This window comes from Callospermophilus lateralis, chromosome 6 (genome assembly GCF_048772815.1).
Source record: "Callospermophilus lateralis isolate mCalLat2 chromosome 6, mCalLat2.hap1, whole genome shotgun sequence".
Lineage (NCBI taxonomy): Eukaryota > Metazoa > Chordata > Mammalia > Rodentia > Sciuridae > Callospermophilus > Callospermophilus lateralis.
The window spans coordinates 110,704,013-110,722,619 of NC_135310.1; the positions used below are offsets into that span (position 1 = coordinate 110,704,013).

The window sequence follows — 18,607 nt, forward strand, 5'->3', positions numbered from 1 at the left end:
GATTAACATATAGCAAAAAGCATCCCAGATACCTAGATTATAGTTTTGAAATACTATTAGATTATATTTTGAAATACTATTCCAAGCCTAGGAATACACAAAATAAGCCAGAAATATCTTGCCATGACAAAAAGCAAGGAAATCTACCAGACTATTAGAATCATATCAAAAAGACTCAGCAGCCAAATCAAAGAAGTCTCCACTGACCAATAATGGGACAATTTAAGCTTAACAGAGCTAGTAATTGCAATGGATTAAAACCATCAAACATATTGAAACCCACATGTTCTAAATGATGTTGGAAATATAATAGCTCACTTTTGAAAGGTAATAGGAAACAAATTTATTATCTCGAACACTAGTAAGTAAAGGGGGAAAATCAAACATTCAGTCTTCTCTACATTAACTATTCCCCTAGTTAACAAATAATAGCTCAGGGAAAGCATCTCTTCATAAAATATTCCAACTAATAAAAAAATATGAAAGAAATAGACTACCACCATATTGAAACCTCTAGTGAATTCAAAGATACAGGCATTATGCTATCAGTGGCTGATAAGCCTACAGAAAGACAGACAACCAAACATTAATGTACCTTCTGGGGAAAGAGCATCTAAAGTTTTGCTAAAAAGAACCAAACTTGTGTCCTACAAATCTCTAGATCCATTTCGTGCTAATTTGCATGAAATAGTGAAAACAAAGAACATGTAGAATGTGAGCTGAATGTTGAATAAACAGACAGCAAAAGCTCAGACTGGGAAACTGTACAGATTGAGCCGCCCTTTAAAGAAAAGAAGAAGATGCAGTAGGAATCTACAGCATAAAAGATTTAAAACACATATCAACTTGTGGGGGGGGGGAGAATAAATGGGCAAGATCATAACACCTAAGGATATGCACTTGGGTGACAAAATTATAAAGAAATGCAAAGCGGTGGTTACTATGAAAGTCACCTTTGGGAGGAGGAAGGTGATTGGGGTTGAGGCAGAAGCAACGGAAGTTTGGATAGCTGCCAAGTTCTAGTTCATGACCTGGGTGGTGGATACAAGTTGTTGGGGGCGGGGAGGGAGTACCATTGCGTGCTAAGGATCAAACCCACATCTAGAGTTCGTCTATTCTTCCCATGTTCCCCTCCCAAACCCACTACCAATCAGCCTCCTTATATCAGAGAAAACATTCAGCATTTGGTTTTTTGGGGGGCAAAGGGGAGGGAGGGGTAGGGAGGGGACAAAGGGTGTAAAAAAGATGGTGGAATGAGATGGACATCATTACCCTAAGTATATGTATGAAGACACGAATGGTGTGAATATACTTTGTGAACAAGCAGAGACATGAAAAATCATACTCTTTATGTGTACTATAAATTGAAATGCATTCTTCTGTCATGTATAACAAATTAGAATAAAAAATAAAATTAAAAAAAAAAACTATCAAAAAAAAAGAAAGAAAACACCCCACAACCTAGAGCACGATAAGCAAGCCCTGAACTACATTCACAGCCAAGACGTATGCTTTTCTAACAATTAAGTTATACATTTGTTTCAGTTGGTTTTCTACATGTTTTATTATGACTTATAAATGAGTTTTTAAAACCCATCTCAAATGGAGAGATCAGCAAACATTTTTAAATATTTTAGGTTTTGCAAGTCAAAAGAAGCAAAAGAGTGGATACTATGTAAGTACTTATATAACTATTTAAAATGCAATTATTTTAAAATAGTTTTAAATTATTTTTAAATGCGTAAGGATAAACTCAAAGCATTCCGACCCTCGAAGATCCAAAAGCCTTGAATGCCGGATCTCTGCTGTCTAGCACCCGCGAGTCAAGAGCTCCCGGCACTAGGTTGTCTGGGGAGAGTGACCCCTCCTCCCCTGCTAGACAGCAACATCCTCCCCGTTTCTAAGCAACTAGAGGAGAAGAGCGAACACGCACGCGCAGAAGCTCCAGCCTCCACCACCCGCTCAAAGAGAGCGCCACTCCCAAAAGGAGAGAACCTAGGGGTCCCTGAGCCTTAGAAACCCAGAACTGGCAAAGGCACCCTTCCTAAAGCCGAAATTCAGATTCTCCCCTTAAGCCCTCTACTACATCCTTGTCACTCAAGGTATGATCTAGTAGACCAGCAACAGCAGACCTGGGAACATTCGAGAAATACAAGAACCTGCTAGAATCAGACAGGAACCTTTCTTACCTGGCAGATCAGAACCCCACCCCAGACCTCAGTGTCTGCATTTTTAACAAGATCCTAGGAGATCCGCATGCGTCTTAATGTTTGACAGGTGTTGTTTCACAGTCCACATAAGGCAATGCTGTAATAACCGCATCAAACCAGGAACACCTTTTATAGGTTAAACTTTTAACCTAGACACTGAAGGACCGCCTTTATGATTTATAAAAAGAAGGTTCCGAAGCTGGTACTCAGCATGGGTGAAAAGTATCTTCTGTCCATCAGTCCAGGACAGAATATACCACTGCACTCTGATTTCTGCTTTCAAAGCCAAAGGACAGTTTCTACTCCCAGAATGAATGTATCACTTCTTTAAACAAGGTGAAGGGGGGGGGGGGGGCTCAAAATATGAGTGCTTTGCACCTGGCAAGATAAGTAGGTCAAATGGCAACATAAGAGAAATCTCAAGACTGAGGGAAGACACAGCACACTGTCTTTAACAAGAATAGAGGCAGCACCCAACATGGTGCTCACAAAATGCAGCTGAAGAGCCCCCAGAAAACAGACCTCATTTGAAACTGCAAAAATTAAATTCCTGCAAACACTAAGACAGTGGCTCTGTACTCCGGAGAAATGTTCCCACATTGCTAACTTCCTGTCTGATGAGTTCTCTCCCCCTCCATCTGTCTTGGGAAGCTGCAGACCTTGAGTTTTACTTCCTCATCAGATGATGGTGGCAAGTCAGAATAGACACATTCCAGTGCTAACAGAATCACTTTGTTTCACCAAGAAATCCTAAACAGAAGTGATTCACCAAAGAACACCACATTTATAGAAAAGAAAATGATCATATTTTTTTAAAGGCCAGGACAAAATTAAAAGAAACAATTAAACAGAAAGCAATTTAAAAATAATTTTATTCTTTTTAAATATTTATTTTTTTAGTTGCAGTTGGACATCATTTGTTTTATTTATTTACTTTTATGAGGTGCTGAGGATTGAACCCAGGGCCTCGAACGTACAAGGCGAGCACTCTACCACTGAGCCATAACCTCAGCCCCTAAAAATAATTTTTTAAATACATGATACATTTTATAACATAGATGAACCTTAAAAACATCATGCTAAGTGAAAACAGTTAGTTACAAAAGAGCACATATATGATTCCACTTATATAAAATGTCCAGAATTTGAAAATCCATATATATATTGGTTAATGGCCAAAGAATGCCAGCTTTGTTTTGGAAGTAATGAAAATGTTCTAAAATGTTCTAAAAGTGATTTGCAGTAATGTTGCACAATTCAGTGAACATACTAAAAGTTATTTGTATACTTTAAATGGGTGAATTGTATGGTGTGTATATTTCAATAAAGCTGCTTTTTTTTTTTTTTTTTAATTCATGGTACCACACAAGATACAGGCAAGTCTAAAATATGGAGTTCCTACTATAACACAAAGACTCTCTGAGCACGATCTGGAAAAAAGTAGAGGCCCTGCTATATTTATCCGGGGAAACACTCCCATCTCAGTTTGGGAAAGAATTTCACAGTTTTTTCAAGGTCATCAATCTCACAGAAATCCCCAGCTGGTTTTAGGTTCCTGTTCCAGAAATGCTGGAAAAACCAAAACAGGCAAAGCACTTAACAAAACAGCACCTTTAACCTACGTGGGCTACATGAGAAACAGAATCATGGTCTAGACATGATGGGCTCTGTCAGAAAACAAAGTTGAGGATTCTCTATTGCTACAGAAACTCAAGTCCAAAATAGACTACACAGGAAATGGTTTCAAAAGGCCCCCAAAAACAACTCACAAAGAATGGTGGCCAAAAGAACCCCTTCCTCTATAGCCAAGGCCTTCTTTGTCAGCTCTGCTGACCCTAATGGGCCTTAACCTTGACCCAGTCTCTGTTTAATTTCCCAAACCTAGGGCAGAGGTCATCATGAGAAGCCTTGTGAGGAGTCTGGCTGCACCCACAAGGATCTGTGTTGGCCTTACAGTCACAGCTGTTACAATGGAGAGAAAGACACAAGGGGAGTTGGGAAAGATGTCTCTTGTCCTGAAGCAAAATATACAAAACTCCAGGGCATCTGGGAGCCTATGGAGATCAATCTCTGCAGCTTTCAGCCAACAGCTTTGTTCTGACCTGGTGACCTGGATTCTCTCTTATCCCCAGGCAAATTAAAAGACCAAATGTTATTAAGCAATTAATAATGAAGCAGATGCTGTTTGCCTTCTGTGTCTCTGACAGAAACCTGCTCCAAAAGGCTTACTTCAGTCTCTAAGGAGAAAATGACTATCTCCAATGCCAAGGGCAAAGGGAATTGGCAAGTGCCTATATCTGTGCCTGGCACATTGTGATATTCAGTGCCCCTTGAATGAATGTTGATACTCCCTTGGCATTCTGTACCTTCTTCCCTAGGCCTGGAAAAATACATAGCACACACACACAAAACTGAATCTACACCTCTTCACTGTAGCCCCATTTATAACCTTGCAAAATCTAAAAGCATAACAACAAATACTGCTAGAATATAGTTTTCAGAGGGCTGGACATTTTATTAATTTTCTTACTAAAATACCTAAGCGCCTAAATCAATGACTAACACATAGGAGGCGCGTTCTTGATAAATATTTGTTTTATGCTAAGTGAATCGAGGGCCCACTATGTGCCAGGCGCTGTGCTATTCCAACTTCTGCCAGCGTCCCCCTTCCTTCCCAACCACTTCCACCTCGGCAGAGGCTGCCCTGAGTCCTCCTGTCGCCAGAGGCCGCTGCAGGAAACGCACGGATTCCTTTCAAGTCACTCTTTGATCCCGTGAGGCCGCTGCCCAGAGCTACGATGGCGGCGCCGGTGGCAGCTGTAGCCCGGCGGCTGCGGCGGCCCATTCGAAGGTCGCCCGCATGGCAAGGCCCCAGCCGTCAGCCAGCCTCCACCAAGCCGCCTCCAGCCCAGAGCTCCGCTGTGAGGGACGCCTTCCTGAGCTTCTTCCGGGATCGCCACGGCCACCGCCTGGTACCCTCTGCCTCCGTGCGGCCCCGCGGCGACCCGAGTCTGCTGTTCGTCAACGCGGGCATGAACCAGGTGGGGGCGGGGCCGTACTCATCAGGGGCGGAGTTCGTGAGTTTTCCCGGAGAAAGGCGCCGCGGGATTGGGCAAAAGAAGTGGGGGGTGGGGCGCACGGCTTTGGGAGAAGGGGGGCGGGGCGAAGTTGGATGACGCGTTGGAGGCGGAGCTTACGCCTAGCAAGGGATTGGGGAGGACTTGACTGGTCAGGGACGGGGTTTTTAGTCTCAGAATGGCAGGTGTGGAGTCCAGCGGAGTTATGAATAAAGATAACTTGACCGTAATGTTTATTGAGCACCAGCTGTGTTCTAGGTAATGTTTTCTACGCTTTGATTTTGAGCAACACTTACTCTCTCTAGACTTCGTTGTTCTCATCTATAATTTGAAGATCGGATGGGAGGTTTACTTTAAAAGCCTACTAAATGCTGATAGTTTTTTTTTTTGTTGTTGTTGTTGTTTTTCTTTTGGTATTGAGGATTGAACCCAGGGGTGCTTCATCCCTGAGCCACATCCCTACCCCCCCCCCCTTTTTTTTTTTATTTTGAGACAGGGCATCCTTAAGTTGCTTAGGGCCTTACTAAATTTCTGAGGCTGGTCTTAAACCTGTGATCTTCCTGCCTGGCTTCCAAGTTGCTGGGATTACAGGCATGTGCCACAGCACCTGGCCTGTGATCAGTTTTGTTCCCTTAAGTTACTGAGTGTGTTTGAAGACACTGAGATAAAGGCGTCACCTTTCAGTGCACTGTCTCCAGCCACCGGTACATTTATCGTTCTTAATTATTTTACTAGTAGAGAGTCCCTAGCTGTGCTTCACACACACCAGAGATGGCTGCCACAGGCTCCCAGGTTGTCTTCCTAGGCCAAGACCACACTGTACTCTCAAGGTCACAGTTGGCCTTCAGTCTGAACAGCTTTTGCTATGTCCACTCCCCACTTTTCCCTTCTAAGGAGATATCTGCTTTCTCCCTTCACATGCTTCTAGTTCAAGCCCATCTTCCTGGGCACTGTGGATCCTCGAAGTGAGATGGCAGGCTACCGGCGTGTGGCCAACAGTCAGAAATGTGTGCGAGCCGGAGGTCGCCATAATGATCTGGCAGATGTGGGTCGAGACCTTTCCCATCATACCTTCTTTGAGATGCTTGGCAATTGGGCCTTCAGGGGTGAATATTTTAAGGTGAGTCTCTAGGAAGTTCTGGAGTTAAGAAAGGATCAGAGTTAAGAAAAGATCAGACCTGATCCAGAAAGAGGCCAAGGTGAACGCTACCTTCCCTCCCTGTCTTCTTAGGCAGGGCCTCATACTAGATATAGAGGCAAAGTGCTGGATGAACAGGTATAATGGGACTACACCTCATTTCCCTAATTGGATTGTTTCCCTGCCCTCCAGGGACTGTACCTCTCATCTAGTGGATGTGTTTACATTATCGTATGAATAAGTGGCCAGACAGCAATGCTAAGGTGCTAACTGGAATTGAAAGTCACCCCAGACTAGGGTGGGTAGAGGATTTCATGAAAAAGTAGGATTCATTCTAGAACTTGAAAGAAGATAGGCAGATGAACAGGGAAGCTTTCTGGACAGGAAAAAAAATAAACTTCAAAGTCAGAAATGGTCTTGGTTTATTCCAGAAACAAGATAGGCAATGGAAATGGTTTTGTCTTCACCTAAGATTTGAACTCATGTGGCTTGGTTGGCACGTACTTAGGGCCTCCTCTCACCCACCTTCCCCCTTTCCCCCACTTCCTGGTTTCTACTGCAGGAAGAGGCTTGCAGCATGGCCTGGGAACTTCTGACTCAAGTCTACGGGATTCCTGAGGATAGGCTTTGGGTCTCCTACTTTGGTGGAGATCCCAAAACAGGACTGGACCCAGACCTGGAGAGCAGGGACATCTGGCTCAGCTTAGGGTAAGTCAGTCCCCTCTTTATATTCATTCATGGAGGGAAAGTAAAATGGAAAACAGACTGCCAGCATAGGTCCTTAGTCTCAGGGTCAGCCCTGTTCCTCTTCTTGCTGAGCTGGGACTTGGAGGAGGGAATCTCATGACAAAAGTGTCCCAGCTTCTGAGTCTATCTCCCACCACTTACTTGGCTTTCTCCCCAGGGTGCCTGCCAACCGTGTACTTTCCTTTGGATCACAGGAGAATTTCTGGGAGATGGGGGACACTGGCCCTTGTGGGCCCTGTACTGAGATCCACTATGACCTGGCTGGTGGGGTGGGAGCCCCTCAGCTGGTGGAACTTTGGAATCTGGTATTCATGCAGCACAACAGGTAATGGGGCGCTGAAGCTGGGGAATTCTTGGCTAGGGGTTAAAAAGGTGGCAGTCAGGGGCTGGGGTTGTGGCTCAGTGATAGAGTGCTTGCCTAGCATGTGTGAGGCACTGGGTTCCATTCTCATCGCCACATATAAATAAATGAATAAAACAAAGGCTCATCAACATCTAAAAAAAATATTTTTAAATAAAGGTGGCAGTCTGAAGACTCATCCACTTTTTATAAAAACAAATGCTTAAAAGGCACTTAATATGTATCAGACATATTTTTAAATACTTTTCAGATAATGACTGATTCAATCCTAGTCTTTGTCCATGCCAATTTAAATTAGTCTCTTTTCTGTTAGGATGCAATGGAGTTGAACTTAATGCTCTTCAAGATTTTCTTCTAGGCTTGACATGTCTTTCTAAGGGCAAAAAATTCTTTCCTACTAGGTGATGTATGGGTCTAGGCAAAGGCCCAGGCAAGGGTGAGGGTAGAGTTAGTACTGTATAAGAAAGGACAGGACTCAAGGCCATTGTCATGTCCCACTGGGTGGGGATGGGGGGCGGAAGCATCCTGTTCCTCCCAGTGTTGGGCCCTTTTGGACTTCTCCTTACTCCACTTGGGCATCTGCCTTGCACCTGTATCCTGATTAACCTCATCTTGTACACCTTCCCTGGTCAGAGAGGCCGACGGAAGCCTACAGCCCCTGCCCCATCGACACGTGGACACAGGAATGGGCCTAGAAAGGCTGGTGGCCGTGCTGCAAGGCAGGTGCTCCACCTATGACACTGACCTCTTCTCCCCGCTTCTCAATGCCATTCACCAGGTGAGCCTACCTCTGTCCTTCCAGAAGCTCTCTAACCTGCTTGTCTTTGGCACTCAGCCTCAGTGGCTTGTCATCTTTGTTAAGAATTCAGAGTATTTCCAATACGTGGGGGACAGTAACCAGCCAAGAATCCCAGAGTTTCAAACATGAGGCTGGGATTCACTGTTCCTTGATGTTGCTTCTAACTCCTTCCTTCCTTCAAAAACTGTGAGTTGAGGCCTACTTTGTGTTGAGTTCTTTGTGCTTGGTACAGAGGAAACAACCATAAACAGGCAGGAGATCACAGAGATTACTTGCTAGTATGAAAGACAATAAATGAGTAAATGAACAAATAAGATTATAGGTTACAAATTGTAAACAAGTGATAAACATGGCTGAGAGTAACCGAGGGGGGTACCAAGGAATACTAGATGAGGTATGTGGAGAAGGCTCACCAGAGATGACCTTTGAACTGAAACCTAAAAGATGAGTCAGCAACAGGAAGTTTATTTCAGGCTGAGGGTACAATTGGTACCAAATCCCTGAGGCAGGAAAAGTCTTGACATGTACCAGGGACCAAAGACAGCCAGCCTGCTAAAGTAGAATCACAGGAGATGTAACTGGCCAAGTGTCAGTTAGATTTTGCTAAATAATAAACTACCCAAATATTCCATGACTTATAACCACCATTGAGCTCATGAGTCTGAGGCAGGCTGTTTGTTGGTTAGCTGGGTCATTCTTTTGGTCTTATATGAGGTCACCATACGTCTGTGCTCAACTATGAGGCAGCTCTGTTTCAGGGTTTGGCTGACTTCCAGTTGGGGTGCGTGGGCTGTATGTCCATCATCATCCAGCTGGCTAGCTCAGTCTTGTTCCAGGAAGGAAAGCAGAAGTGTAGGCTTGGGATGGTGTCCTTTTCACTATATTCCATTGACCAGAGCAAGTCACAAGGCCAGCCTCAGACGCAATGGAGAAATCGATTCTGTCCTTCCATGGGAAGCAGCTGTAGTTACATCACAAAGTGCTGTGTGCTCGGGAAAGGACTGTTTTAGCAAACAACCCATCACAGAGAAGAAAGCAGGAGTCAAATCTTGTGAGGCCTTGAAGTCCAAAGTGAGGCTTTTATTCCACCTGTGGTGAAAAGGACTGGGGTGTGGGGTGACAGGTCCCAGATACGCACGCTTCTGAAGGGCCACTCTTGTTGCTGTGTGGATCATGGGCTAAAGGGTAATAAGAGTAATGGCCAAGAAACAGTTAGGAGGCCATTAGCAGGCCAGTCAAGTCATGGGGCACAACGAAGGTGGCAGCAGTGGAAATAGAAAAAGCAGATTGATTGGGGAGTTCTCATGGAGGTAGAAGAAAAGGACCCACTGAGGGATCAGATAGGGAGGGGCAGGGTTAATGACTTGCCAGCAGTGAGTGACAGGGCTGTTTACTGTTTTGAGGAAGCCTGGGGAAGGGGTGGAATCCAGCGAGCACTCCCATGTGTAGATTGTAAGGCCTGCTTCAGAGGTCAGATCTGCATCTGATGAGTTCTGTGGCCTGTGTCCCTTAGCTCCTCTGAGCCTCAGTTTCCTCTCTTTAAAGATAATAATACCTCTTGAACAGTAATGAGAGTAGAAATTCAGTAAGTGATCACAGTCGTGATCATTGTTAATGCTGAGGTAAGCCCCATGTAGGCAGGACTAGCTCTCATTCACCTGGGTAGCTTCTTCAGAAGCCCATTCTGAAAGTGGGTGACTGTAGGGCTGAGGGTTGATGCTGTGGAATCAATGAAGAACATCCACCTGGGCAGATCAGGCAGGGCCAGCAGCATGTTTCCTCTCCTATTTTCCAGAGCTGTGGGGCACCCCCTTACTCAGGCCGGGTAGGAGCAGCAGACGAGGGACGCATAGACACAGCGTATCGCGTGGTGGCTGACCACATCCGCACACTCAGTGTCTGCATTGCTGATGGCGTCTCCCCAGGAATGTCAGGTGCCCCGTGAGTCTGGAAGGGCTCCACAGAGTGGCAGGAGCTGTTGGGGCTACAGGGCAAGGAGGGAAGGACATGGAGCAGTGGGTCAGGTGGAGAGCACAAGACAAATGGGGGAGAGGGCTTACTGTGATCAGGGGCTGCTGGGGGCTCATATCTGGGCTCTGAACCCCCCTAGGTTGGTTCTTCGTCAGATTCTTCGGCGAGCTGTGCGCTTCTCCACAGAGATCTTACGGGCACCACCTGGCTTCCTGGGCAGCTTGGTGCCAGTGGTGGTGGAGACATTGGTAAGGCCTCCCTAGGCCCTGAAAGACCCTATGACTGAGCCCAGCTAGTACCCCTGGCCTGGGTCCCCAGGATTCCTCTTCCTAAGTGTCCAGCCCAGCATCTTCTCTGCCAGAGTTGCTTAGAAGAGGCAAGGAGGCTGCCTGAGGGTCCTGGCCCAGGCCACTGAGCCTTTGACCTTAGGGTTCCCTTCTGCCTCTAACCCTAACCCACAGGACAACCAGTGGCCTATATGGGTCCCTTCCCCTGTCCCTCAGAGGGCTTGAGCCTCCAGGACAGTTGTCCTCAGGGAGGCCTGAGGTGGGCTGGCGCCCATCAGGCCTCCTCAGCCCTTTTTACCTTCCCTAGGGGAACACTTATCCCGAACTGCAGAAGTACTCAGCGCAGGTACTAGATTTGGATGGGGAGGGAGGGACGATGGGAGATTTGTGGAGAGAGGTCCCCCTCCAAGGAAACCCAGCTCCACTCCTGCCCTGCCCTGTTCAGATAACCAACCTAGTGTCAGAGGATGAGGCAACTTTCCTGGCCTCCCTGCAGCGGGGCCGGCAAATCATTGACCGAGCTCTGAGGCGCCTGGGGCCTTCTGATTTGTTCCCTGGTGAGTAGGGTACCTAGCCGAAGTGTGAGGAGTTCCCAGACACTCCAAGGTAGGGAGGGGAAGGAGCTCTGGGCCAGTCCTGTGGCTCCTGTCCACATCCTGCCTCCCTGTGCCTCCTCTCCTGTCCCCACAGCAGTCAGTTCACCCCGCATCTCCCTACCCTGAATTGCCCAGCCAGCCCTGCCTCATGTCCCTGTGATCCAAGGGGGCCTGCATGCTTAGGCCGAGCCTCCCCACTTCTCTAAGTATCCCAGCTCCAGCCTTGGAAATGAAGCTTGAAGGTGACCCCTCACCGGGGAGTCCCTTGTACGGGGAGGGGGCACTTGTGCTTGGCACATGGTTGTCTCTATGTGCTTAGAAAAGCCCTGGCCCCTTACTTCTCCTTTATGTCTCTCCCCTTCCTTTGCCATACCCCTGCCCTCCTCAACACTCTGTCCTCCTTCCTCAAAGCCGAAGTGGCCTGGTCCTTATCACTATCTGGGGACCTGGGGCTCCCTCTGGACCTTGTGGAGCTGATGCTGCAGGAGAAGGGGGTGAAGCTGGACTTTGCAGGGTTGGAACGACTGGCCCAAGAGGAGGCCCAGGTACAGCTGGGGCACCCCTGTTCTGGTTCTGTTGAGACATGTCAGCCTCTTCCCCAGCCCTGAGTTCCTGGGGCAAGATCTATAGCTATTGAGAAGAATCCAGAGGCTGAGATAGTCTGTCCCCTCACCCATGGGAATGATGGAACAGAAAGCTCAGCCCCTGCTCAGAGCCTGTGGAGAAGAACACTAGCTGGCAGTTAGCTTAACAGAGAAGAAGAGGGGAGGCCAGAACAGCATCCTAGAGAGGGGGCTCCAGGGGTGGTGTGTAGGAAGGCCCAGGCCCAAGGAGCCTGCGTGAGAGAGGGTCCACCAGCCAACCAAGCCCTGAGGTCTTATTCCATATCCCTTTGCAGAGTTCGTGGGTCAGGGTTTTCCAAGGCACAAGTCCCATGGCATTCTCTGTACTTGTTTCTTTCATGCACGGGTCCTACAGCACCGGGCTCAGCGCACTGAGCCAGAGCAAGAGCAAGGACTGCACCTCAATATCCATGCACTGGGGGAGCTGCAACGGCAAGGGGTGCCTCCAACCGATGACAGCCCCAAGTATAGCTACTCCCTGCAACCTGATGGGGGTTATGGTGAGAGCCTGGACCCAAGCCGGTGGCCACAAGCTTGCCTGACCATGACTGGGGAGGACATCAAAGATGATGGCTCCCAGCCCTTATTCATTCCCCAGGCTAGCCACCAGGGGTCGCTGCGGCCCCAGCCTGGTGCCTGTTGGCCTCAAGTCACAGACCCACATTCCACATCCCCAGCCGCGGCCTACCACAGATAACCCTTCTGCACCCTGGCAGAGTTTGGCACCTGTGAGGCCCAGGTATTACGGCTGTATACAGAGGACGGGAAAGCTGTGGCTTCTGTGGGGGCAGGCCAGCGTTGTGGCTTCCTCCTGGACAGGACCAACTTCTATGCTGAACAGGGGGGTCAGGCTTCTGACCGAGGCTACCTGGTACGGGCGGGACAGCAGGTGAGTGTTCCCCACCGTAGGCTAACTTCTGTGGAGGCAGACCTAAGCCTGGATGGGGGCCAAAGGGAGGGAGAAGACACAAGCAATGCTCCCACATCTTGGCCCTGCTCTCCCTCAGGATGTGCTATTCCCCGTGGCCCGGGCCCAAGTCTTTGGGGGCTTTGTCCTGCATGAGGCAGTGGCCCCTGAATGCCTGCAAGTGGGGGACCAGGTGCAGCTTCATGTGGATAAGGTAAGGACCCCAGCCCAGTTATGCTCAATATCCTGTGACCCCTTCAACCTCCCCAGGCCCCATCCTCACCCAGGACCCTGAATGACAAAAGCGTTACAGGACTGGCGTCTGGGCTGCATGGAGAAGCACACGGCCACCCACCTCCTGAGCTGGGCTCTGCGGCAAACCTTGGGCCCTCACACAGAGCAGCGAGGCTCCCATCTCAATCCAGAACGACTGCGCTTTGATGTGGCCACCCAGGTGAGCCAGGCACAGGAAGACAGGCTTTATATAAAGCAAGTTGCTTAGAAAGAGACAGTCCAGTGTGCCGGAATTGACCAGACTAGACAGTGGGCCTCTCCCAGCTCTGATGTTGGGTTCTGCAGGCCCTGGAGCTAGGGACACTCCCTTCATCTCCAGTCACCCACCTACTTTGTTCCCACTGTCACCCTAGCCATTCTTCTTTACACTGGGGTGCCTTTTACCTTCGCTGTTCCCCTTCCCCCTCTCTACCCATCAGCTCTAATTCTTCCACCAAAATGCACTCATTGACCGCTCCCATCCTACCTGCTGACCCCTTGCTCCTGCAGTGCCCCCAGCTATATTTCTCTCCCATTGGGCCCTATTTTCATCAACTTCTGATGCCCAAAGAAAGGGCTGCAGCTTCCAGTAGGCCCAATTCCCAGGTGGCCTTCTAAGGAAGATAATTATTCCTCTACCAATGTTTATTGAGAACCTATTATGTGCCAGCCACTGTTGTAGAACCTGGGGATAGTTCAGTGAACATCAACTGCTCCTTAATGCATCAGTTACAAGGATAAGGCTAATGCCTGTTTCCATGTCCATTTCCCCCAACCCCCCAGGCCCCACTGACCCCAGAGCAGCTCCGGAGAATAGAAGATACTGTGCAGGAAGCTGTGGGGCAGGACAAGGCTGTATACATGGAGGAGGTACCCCTGGCACTCACTGCCCACATCCCTGGCCTGCGCTCTCTGGATGAGGTCAGTTGACGGAGATGGCCTGCTCCCTTCAGTCATACCCAGAAGGCTTCCTCCTTGTCCTTTACAGGCAATTACAGGCCTGTCCCCTCTTAACCTTCAGGTGTACCCAGACCCAGTGCGGGTGGTGTCCGTGGGGGTACCCGTGGCCTGTGCGTTGGACCCCGCCTCCCAGGCTGCACTGCAGACCTCTGTGGAGCTCTGCTGTGGGACGTGAGTCTCTCTCTGCTGCCCTGAACCGGGACCCTAGATCTTTACCTTTCCATGGTCTTTGGAGCCACCACACCTCCACTTGGGGCTCAGGCTTCTCCCTTCTCTCCAAAAATCCCTTCTGACTTTGTCCTGCCTCCTCCTTCCCATAGGCACCTGCTACGCACAGGGGATGTGGGGGACCTGGTTATCATCGGGGAGCACCAGCTCACCAAAGGCACAACTCGTCTGCTGGCCGTCACTGGGGAGCAGGCCAAGCAGGTCAGCGCACCAGTAGGCCCAGGAGACTCCCAGGTGTGGACAGGGAGGGCAGGGGACACACACAGCCAACACTGCTGGGCTCAGGGATGCCCCGCAGTGGAGCCAGTGTTCATATACGCACACTGGTGTGGCCAGGCCAGCTGTTGGCAACTGGCACCTGGTAAGATTATTTGGTGCTATTGCCTTGATGAGCTCTTGCTGTTAAATATTTCTAATTTGACCTTGACCAGCTGCAAGCCCCTGTCCTAGGGAGGTGACAGTAAGCCTGGAAGCTCTGACCATCTTGTCCCCTCTCTGCAGGCCCGAGAAGTGGGCCAGAGCCTCACCCAGGAGGTGGAAGCAGCCACAGAGCGGCTGAGTCGAGGCACCCAGGACCTGGGGGAGGCACAGCGGCTATCCAAGGACACGGGACGGCTCACGGAGGTAGGGGCCATCCCCATAAGGGAGCTGTTTCCCATCTTCTCTTGGTCCTGTTCCCTTCCCCGGCTTCCCTGGACCCTCCAGTCTCTACCCAGCACTCCAGTTGGTTTGGGGTCCAGGGGTTTGTCTGCAGGGCGGGTGAGGTGTCCGCCCCTGCCCTGCTGCTCCCTGCCTCAGAGGCATGACCCAGGGAAAGGGCAAAATGACACACCCTGGCCACAGGCTGTGGACACTGCCACGATGCCCCAGTGGCAGCGGCGGGAGCTTCAGGCCACTTTGAAGGTGCTCCAGCGTCGTGCCAACACGGCCATCCGCAAGCTGGAGATGGGCCAGGTAAGAGGGGGGTGTGGCCATGCCCCTGTGAACCCCGAGAAGCTTTCCCCTAAAAAGGGCTGGGGTGGTGGGAGGCAAAGTCAGAGCCTATGCAGGGACAAAGGGGAAGGGGCTGGTGACCACTGCTTCCTTCACCTGCCAGCCAGGAGCCATCTCAAACTGTGTCCCCATTTTTCTCTCTGCCAAACTGTCTCTCCCCTAGCTTTTCCTCCAGGAAACCTAACTTGATTAACCCCATTGAACCCGCATTGCCCTGTGACTGTCATTCCCCTCCTGGTCCATCTGTGCTCAGCCTTCCTCCTATCACCTTCAGTGACTTATTTGTAGGGGCCTAGAGCTATGATGAAGGGAAGAGGCAAGGCAGGCGGGAAGGACGTGGGTGGAGCACAAAAAACAGGGACATCCTTGGCAGAGCTCCTGCCGCCACCACCACTCAGAGCTGATGACCTTCACTGAGGGAAGGCACAGAAGCAGCATGGGGATCTGGATTGGGGCTTAACTCTGAGGTAGGAATGATGGGAAATCTGGCTCTCAGCTTGACCACTCTACTGTCCTTCCTGCCTCACAGGCTGCAAAGAAATCCGAGGAGCTGCTCAAAAGGCACACGAAGGGGCCTCTGATTGTGGACACAGTCCCTGCCGAGTCCCTATCAGTGAGTGCTGGCACTGGGGGCTGCCTCAGGGCCCGAGGAGGACACGGTCCTGGCTGGGAGGTATCTGGGAGTCTAGGAAGCTAGGCTGTCCCCTGTGTCCTCCCACCAGGTGCTGGTGAAGGTGGTGCGGCAGCTGTGCGCACAGGCCCCCAGCACGTCCGTGCTCCTTCTCAGCCCTCAGCCAGTGGGCAACGTGCTGTGTGCCTGTCAGGTGGCCCAGGTAAGGGAAGCGGGAGAGCAACCCACCCCTGGCAGTTCCTGGTCCAGCTCTCTGATTCTGTATCTTTTATTCCTCCCAGACAAGAAGGTCAGGGCTGAGTGGAGGTGCCCTAGGGGACATCCCAGAATGGACATAGGGCAGTTTCCTTTTCCCTAAAGATAGCCCTTTGCTGCCCCAGAAGACACTGTAGGACTCCCTAATGCCCACCCCTCCCAGGCTCACTTCCCTGCAACAAGTCACAGATGCTCATCAGCCTCTGCCCACAGCTAGAAAGGGGCTGCTGGTCACCAGGATGCCACTCTTGCGGGTCTGCTGAGTGGAGGCTGGCAGCGAGGGCTGCAGTGCATCCCTTCCCCTTCTGATTCTGTCCTCAGGGTGCCACACCCACCTTCACAGCAGAGGCATGGGCGCTGGCCGTGTGCAGCCACATGGGGGGCAAGGCCTGGGGCTCTCGAGTGGTGGCCCAGGGCACTGGAAGCACCACAGACCTGGAAGCTGCCCTCAGGACAGCCCGAACCTACGCCCTTAACCAGCTCTGACCAAGGTCCACCCAGGCACCCACATGGACTACAGGCATGCAGCTGGCACCCTGAAAGGGCCAGCAGAACCTCCAGTAAGCTGAAGCAGAGAGGACTCGAGGCTGGAGGCCGAGTAGCTGAGCGGAATTGGGCCACCTCGTCTGGGCCCTGTATGACACAAGGAGACAGGGCCAGGGGAAGCAGAAGTGGGCCCAAAGACACACCATCCTCACCCCCAATGTGAAGACACAAGCTGTTGTGGCTGTGATTGCTTATTAAAAAGTACTTCACAAAGGATAGGAAGCTCTGGAAGTTTCTTCTACTTAAAACAATGTCCAGTGCTTGCCTCACATGCACAAGACCCTGGCTTCAATCCCTAGCACCATCAAAAAAAAAAAAATTTCTTCCCAGCATGGCACAGGTGCCCCATCACCTGTCTGACAACTCACACAGAGCAGAAAGGCCACCCAGGATCCCAGTCTGGACCATCCTCATCCTCAGAGTGCTCAGACAGGTCCTGCATGCTGGGCTTAGCTGGGTGCCAACAAAGGGCTTCCTGGCTACTGGGTTCTAGAAGTGTTGTATGTGAAAGTCATGACAGCAGAGCCAACCCTCCCAGTGACTTCTTGTTTTAGTTCAGGCCCTGCTGACTTGTTGATAACACTGAGCATCGGGTACTGCTCAGTCGTTGAGACTGCGGCAAGCACCAGACAGTTTCTGCTTGGAAGCAAGTTTCAGACTTGCTTTTAGTGGGAGAAGTAGGCAAGAAAGAGAAACAAGAGCCAGCTACGGTGACACAGGCCTGTAATTCCAGCTTCTCAGAAGATTTAGGTAGGAGGAGGGCAAGTTTGAGGCCAGCCTAGGCAATTTAGTGAGTCCCTATAACAAACTAAAAAGGGCTGAGGGTGTAGCTCAGAGTTAGAGAACCTGCCTGGCATGTGTGAGTCCCTGAGTTCAGTCCCCAGCACAGAAAAAAAAGAAGAGGGTGTCAGTGATGAAAACTAAAGTGAGACTGGGGGTCAGGAGGGTGGGGTGGCATTACTGCCTCACCTTCAGGTGGCATCCGAGCTGGGAGCTGGAGGTGAGAGTGTGAGCCCCACAGAAGTCTGAGACAAGTGTTCCAGGCAGAGGGCAGCCAGTGCAGGCCCCTGCAGTGGGGTGAAGAGGCCAGTGCCACTGAGCAGGGAGCTGGGACAGTAAGTGAGGGGTCAGAGAGAGCATGGGGTCAGACCAACCACAGGCTCTTAACCAGTTACACAGCACCTGCTCCAGCCAGAGCTGAAGCAAACAGCTGCCCAGAGCTGGAGGAGGTCAGGGGCTGGAGGGATGGCCTCCTCCCCCGCCAGTATGAGTTCACCCTGCTCCAAGCCAGGCACTAGAACTGCCTGTTCCCAAATCCTGTTGCAAGATGAAAAACAGAACCTCTGTGGACCCATCTTCAGTGCAGGGGTCCCCTGGCTACCAGATTTTGGGGTTGTCTAGTTTTAAAAAAGTGTTGGAATGCAGGGTGTCATTCCTCGCACACTTTCTCATTCTGATTGAGTCGTGATGATTTGTGGGTAAACCCATGCAGGGCTTGAAGGGGCTGACAGCCCTGGTGCCTGACTTTGGACTGCATAGCTGTACCTTAGGAGTGTCCCAGCTGCTCCTGTTCATTGATGCTCACCACAGGCCCAGCTCCTCCCTGGGCACCGCAGTGCATTGTGGTATTCCCATTCTATTGATAGTGGGGCATCTGAGATATTCATTTACCCAAGGTAACTAAGTGACAGTAATCCACAGAGTTGAAGTTAAAGCTGAGTTTGGCCTTCATGAGACACCACCCCCACCAGGCTGCCTCTCCCCTCCAGAAAGATGTTTTTCTTTTTGGTTTTGTTTGTTTGTTTGTTTTTTAAGTAGCCAGCCCCTTGGAGATCAGGGACACCAACCACATCCGGTCACTCCAGGGCCAGAAGGGGGGCTGGCACTCAGCTTGGGGCTGGAAAGGCCTGGATACTTCCTGCCTCGGGCCCCCTGTTTACATCTTGAAGAAAGGTGTGGGGCTGCAGGAAGCCTTGAGGAAGCTCAGTGACTCCTGGGGGTGCCC

The 18,607-nt window shown here is 50.2% G+C and overlaps 1 protein-coding gene across 2 annotated transcripts; it reads left to right on the forward strand.

Moving 5' to 3' along the window:
• Positions 1–5,002: 5,002 nt before the first annotated feature.
• Aars2 (alanyl-tRNA synthetase 2, mitochondrial) lies at positions 5,003–16,818 on the forward strand. 2 transcript variants are annotated; one of them, XM_076858629.1, is made up of 22 exons: positions 5,003–5,251; positions 6,216–6,407; positions 6,988–7,133; positions 7,330–7,497; positions 8,167–8,311; positions 10,128–10,273; positions 10,443–10,551; positions 10,898–10,936; positions 11,036–11,147; positions 11,598–11,731; positions 12,165–12,309; positions 12,526–12,698; positions 12,817–12,930; positions 13,030–13,170; positions 13,773–13,910; positions 14,011–14,120; positions 14,270–14,378; positions 14,679–14,801; positions 15,021–15,131; positions 15,700–15,783; positions 15,893–16,003; positions 16,378–16,818. In XM_076858629.1, exons 1-22 carry the CDS (start codon positions 5,009–5,011, stop codon positions 16,540–16,542), a joined length of 2,958 nt encoding a protein of 985 aa, XP_076714744.1. In that variant the 5' UTR covers positions 5,003–5,008; the 3' UTR covers positions 16,543–16,818. The 2 variants fall into 2 exon arrangements, with proteins under 2 accessions (XP_076714744.1, XP_076714745.1); XM_076858630.1 differs by lacking the exon at positions 15,893–16,003.
• Positions 16,819–18,607: the final 1,789 nt, after the last annotated feature.

Bases quoted from the DNA above. Each gene is read 5' to 3' on its own strand.
- Aars2 (XM_076858629.1), top strand. From the start codon at position 5,009: ATGGCGGCGCCGGTGGCAGCTGTAGCCCGGCGGCTGCGGCGGCCCATT. The intron at 10,937-11,035 runs GTACTAGATTTG...TGCCCTGTTCAG, and splicing joins TGCAGAAGTACTCAGCGCAG to ATAACCAACCTAGTGTCAGA. The intron at 13,171-13,772 runs GTGAGCCAGGCA...CCAACCCCCCAG, and splicing joins GCTTTGATGTGGCCACCCAG to GCCCCACTGACCCCAGAGCA.